Genomic DNA, 5,146 nt, shown 5'->3' on the forward strand with positions numbered 1-5,146 from the left:
ACTGGTTTATACATGTATATATAAGTACATATAGCACTATTTAAAAATATATTTTAAAAACTTTAAAATTTTCTCCTTTTGTTTTCAATATTTTGGTCAACTTGATCTCAGAAATTAAATGCATACTTTTCTGATTTTTTAATAACGAAGAGAAACTAGTGATTTTTCAAAGGTCGATAAGACATGTAACGTCTCATGAAAAAAGAACCGTTTTTCTTTTTTTTTTTTTTTTTCGTGTAATTTTGGAAAGATTCGAGTTCCTGGAGCGTCACCCTAGTCCTTACCAAGATACGGCAAGGTACGTCTGTCGGATTGTAGCCCGCAGTCACGAAATGTCAGAGGATATCCGGAGAGGATCATTCACGACAAGCGATATCGTTTTAGATACGGCAAGTGCGGTCTTTGCGTGACGAGATGGAAATGCGATGCCCGAAGTTAATCTTTCTTCACTCGCGAGTATTTTCGGCCGCTCGTAAATCGCCCGAGTTCGAGCGAACGCAATGAAAGGGTGTTCGAGATTAAATGCGCCATTTTCCAGGTACATTTGAGCCGCGAACAAAATGAAAAATTACAAAGGCACGTTTATACTAATTTTCGCGCGATACTATAAGAATAATATTATTCTAGTTCGTGTAAAATTATCCCTAAAGAGCTCAACAGGGCTGATAGTAATTTGAAGATTAACATTTAACGTTACGTCGATCGGAAATCTCACAAGAAGTATTTTCTCGCATTTATAATATCGAATATATAAAAATAAGCTAATTTTTTCGATTTTTTTTCAAATAAAGTTTTTCAAACAATATCAAAATTCAAAAGACCTTCGAAATATTAAAAATCATCTTTTGTGCGTTTTATTTTAGACTGATCGTGTCAATAGTCTTTGTTAAACAATTTTACTTTACTGTTCAATAATCATCATTATAGTCAATAATCTACATTACAGTTCTACTTGAAAGAGTTCTGCAGAAAGAGATTGACTTAACCGAGAGCAACGTTAAACTTGGCGCAACCAGCCCTCCAATATCTGCTTTGTACGTGCTACTATCATCGTTGCAATCGCAATCTTTCGAATCGCCCGCGCATAGCTTCCGGGGTGACGCTCGCAGAATCCCGTTCCCGGATGGTTACGAGAGTCGTAAGCGATTACGGCGACGATGGGTCACCGTTATGACGAGAAAGAAAGAAGAAATGATAATGAGATTATGCGGGTCTGCCGGATTGTATCGTCAGCCAGCACATACTCTTCGATGGCATGGTGGTTGCTCTGCGTGTTGTCGACCTCGGTGATCGTGACCTCCGACCCTTGGTTGTCGTGGCTCTCCCGACGCTTGGTCGTCTTCTTCACTTTGCGCACCTTGCGCTCGGTGGTCGTGTACACTACACTGTCTACGTCCGCCATCTCTTCGTTCTACCCTCTTCCGTCTTCTGTCGTCGCGATGCGCTCTCCCTTAGGCGACAGAATCAACTGCGGACTGTCGTATTCGGGTAACTCTCTCGAAAGGGTGAGAAGGATACCAGGGAGGAGAATGAGAGGGGGAAAGAGAGAGAGAAAAAAAGAGAGAGGGAGAGAGAGAGAGAGAGAGAGAAAGAGAGGGAGTCCGCGAGTTTTTCGACGGCGGTTTGGAAAAAGAAATCGGAGCGGCGAGACTACTGGATCCGGGGCTACTACTGCTCAGCGGCTTTCGAGCTTGCGAACTGACTGAAATCTAGGATCGGCCCGCTCCGGGCGTCATCATATCGGGACGCTATTTTCGGCGTCCCGACGACTCCAGAAACGCGCCGCGCGTGTCCCCTCGTCTCCTCTTCGCCACCCTCTCCGACGTCCTTCCATACCCTCCTCCCTGCCATCCGACCGTTCGCGTCTCTCTCCGCCACCCTTCTACTCCTTCGTGTCTCTTTTGGCGTAGTCTCTCCTCCTCCTGAATCTTGATGCAGTGTGCCGGGTGCAACTTTTCTACGTTACGCCCGCGTCTTCTCTTTCTCTCTACCTCTCTTTTTCCCTCTTCGCCTCTTTTTCCTCCGAGTTTCTTCATACCGCTCTCTTCATCTCCGTGTTGCTCCTTTTGTATGATTTTCCAGTTCAGATATCAGTGGCCAGATCTTCTCGATGACATCCCCGCTCCTCCTCCCACTTTCTCTTCTTCTTCTTCTTCTTACAGTTCTTCTTTTATGAGTATTTATGGAGCAGCCTGTATTCTCGCGAATTTGCGCGAAGAAACGGAACGGGGTCGATGTAGTCTGACGCGAATTCCGGAGGAACGGTTTTGCTTCGCGCAGCTCCTGAGAATTCTTCGACCAGGAGGGGAATTTCCGACGCGGGTGTACGCTTCATTAAATTCATCTCTCTCTGGTTTTATCCTCCGTGTTAAATCGTTGATGTCGCATCGCCGTCGCTGTCGCCGTCACCGTCGCCGCCACTGCTACCGCATGCGACAATCGCGAAAATACTCGGCGAGGATTCATTTTTCATAGCGAAATGCATGTTTGAATAATCGGTTTTAGTAATTTACGGCTGCGAGTTACTATCGACCTCAATCGAACCAATGTAACCAAGAATTGTGAATACATCGCTTCTATTAATATTTTGGAAAAGGAATAATAGTTTTCTTAGTAGCGCTTCTTACACGTCTAACAATAAGATCAGATGAATATTAATGCTTAATTAATGCTTCGTCTATATAAGTAATCTATTAACTCTCCACAGCTGACGTAGGTTTATTGGATCTATTCAATATTATATCCCTTCGAAGCTGACGGTGGATCTTCTCAATTATAAATTTCTTTGTAAAAAATATCAAACAGTTTAATTTTCTTTATTACATTTGCAATTTTAGATTATTCTTGTCAAAATACAGGTACCTAATATTTATTTTTGTCATTTTGATTTTTTGAAACTAATTAATACCTTCTAATTAACATAAATTAAATGGATCTTATGGATCCAGCGTCAGTAAACAGATTTTAGCATCAGCTCCGGAGGATTGAAACTGCAAAGTGTAATTAAACGCTTATGGTTTAATTCTGATAGCTTTGGTTTGAATATGAAAATCGTTTCTTAAATATTCTTTACAATTTGTCATGTGTGTGGAATGAAAGTTCTTACAGATTTACTTTGCTACAATAATTATTTATTTAAAAATGATTATTTATAACTCTCAACGTCTTGATCTTATATATTCGCAAATAGATATCAGACGTCGTTTATAAATAAAGGGAGAGACACGAGGGAATATAAATGTTGCGTGTGTTTCGATTTATTCGTGAAACGTGAGGAATGATTAATTAATCTGTTCGCAAAAGTTACCGTAATAAAAGTAACAAACTCGCGTTCGTCGGGGGACAACAAATCTTTGACAGTTCATAAAAGCACCGTATAAATATTGTTTAAGAGTGACGGCGGGCGATCATAAATCGGACCGTTTACGATCAACTACGGACGCTCCACTCGCGACTTTTGACAGTTTTACAATAAGATGCGCCGTGTCATCGTAACATTATGACATATAATGTTATATCTATATTTTTAAATTTTATGTCTAGCAACAAAAATAGAAAGATCATCCTTTATTAGCGCGTTCATTCGTACTGTCCTTTCTCGAAAGTATCGGATTGCTGATACGCAAGACGATAAAAATGCACGATCGGCACTCAAGATTCCTGTCAGGATTTTTTCCATCGAGTCTACCGAAAAAAAGTTTCGCTGCGGCGCCTTGATCTCCTGCCAAACAGGTGGTTCCGGGACGCGTGCGTGGGAGTGTGGAAAAATAGAACTCGAGTGAAAAGTAAAGATAGAGACAGACAGAGAGAGAGAGAAAAAAAGAGAGAGAGAGCAATCGGCGAAGTAATTGGGTCGGAATGTTTCACACATCACCAATATCCCCCTCTCCCCCAGCCACCTACGCGTGAGGAAAACTCGTGCGGACATTAATCCGCGTTACGCGAACTGGCAGGTTCTTCATTCGTGCGAATGATGAGAATGCACATAAAATTCAAAAATATATGTCGATATATCTTATGTATATATATATATATATATTTTTTTTTTTCTTATAGAAATTTATTTGAAAAAAGGAATATGTATATACAGGCAATTTTAAGATTGACAATTTCTATTTGTGATTATTGAAAACTACCGAAAAAAAGAATATCGTTCTTTCCAATTTTTCTCGAAAAGCTATGGTTTAACTCATAAGATGCTGTCGAAATAATATACTTTGGCAATAAGAATAAACTATCCTCAATTTATTGCGTTTTATTGGAAGAGGTGGAAATAAAATTCAAAGAAAAACTATCATAGAATATTAAAATTATTACCAAAAAAACATATTGTTTTTTTCAATAAAACTAATTTTTAATTTATTTTTTGTTAAATATAGAACGTTTAAATAATCAAGGTATCGAAATGTCGCAGTAGAAGTAAATATAATATCTCGAAGGCCGGAAGAGAAGGTGCATTAAAAATATTCAGACGACACTTCGCGACGCGAAAAAAAATGAGACATCTGATGAATTTCGGCGTCGACGGCAGAGTCTTGTCGCCGTGTAAATGTCGTGCTAGATGCACGCGCGCGCACGATGTATACGTATATTATTTGCAGGCGAGTATGAGATTGATATTTTGGGAGACCCCACGCGAGAAGCACACGGCACCAATAAACGCCGGGGGTAACCGACGAGGATTCCGCGCAAATATCAAATGCGTTTTGTTGTGGCGTTTACGTACTGTTCAATTGTGGAAGCACCCCCGATTGTGAAATTGCACCCTTCACATGCTCGAGGAATCGCTGATATGAAAGCAAAGCGAGTGGCGTTAATTGATTTTAGCGCCAACTGTTCGTGAAATCTAAATCTATCGTTGTTTCATGAGACGTCTTGAACATAATTTCTAATTTTGATGGACACACTCACGTGTTAATATTAGTTGGATCCTCGACTGGCAGAATGATTTTCCATTGCCAAAATAATGCCTCCTTAACTGATCTGCTATTAGATATTTTTAAATATTACCTTGCATGACAGGGGATAAGATTGTACAAACACAAATGAGCGAAAAGGGCCCTTTCGAAACAGGTTTTGGTGTGAAAAATAATATTTTTGTGTAAATTTTACAATTTCCAATTCAAGCAAACTCCGCACCGATTAT

The 5,146-nt window shown here is 40.1% G+C and overlaps 1 protein-coding gene across 9 annotated transcripts in view; it reads right to left on the reverse strand.

Moving 5' to 3' along the window:
* Positions 1-5,146, reverse strand: part of LOC108752833 (four and a half LIM domains protein 2) — a 132,137-nt gene that overhangs the window by 19,849 nt on the left and 107,142 nt on the right. The window contains exon 1 of one of the 9 annotated variants that reach the window (XM_018493958.1): positions 1,245-1,818. The exons of the other annotated variants lie outside the window; for them this stretch is intronic. Coding sequence (XP_018349460.1) covers positions 1,245-1,402 — 158 coding nt within the window. The 5' untranslated portion in view covers positions 1,403-1,818. Of the gene's footprint in view, positions 1-1,244; positions 1,819-5,146 lie in introns of those variants that run through there. 9 annotated transcript variants of the gene reach the window in all.

The sequence above is a fragment of the Trachymyrmex septentrionalis genome, unplaced genomic scaffold, assembly GCF_001594115.1.
Source record: "Trachymyrmex septentrionalis isolate Tsep2-gDNA-1 unplaced genomic scaffold, Tsep1.0 scaffold62, whole genome shotgun sequence".
Classification (NCBI taxonomy): Eukaryota; Metazoa; Arthropoda; class Insecta; order Hymenoptera; family Formicidae; genus Trachymyrmex; species Trachymyrmex septentrionalis.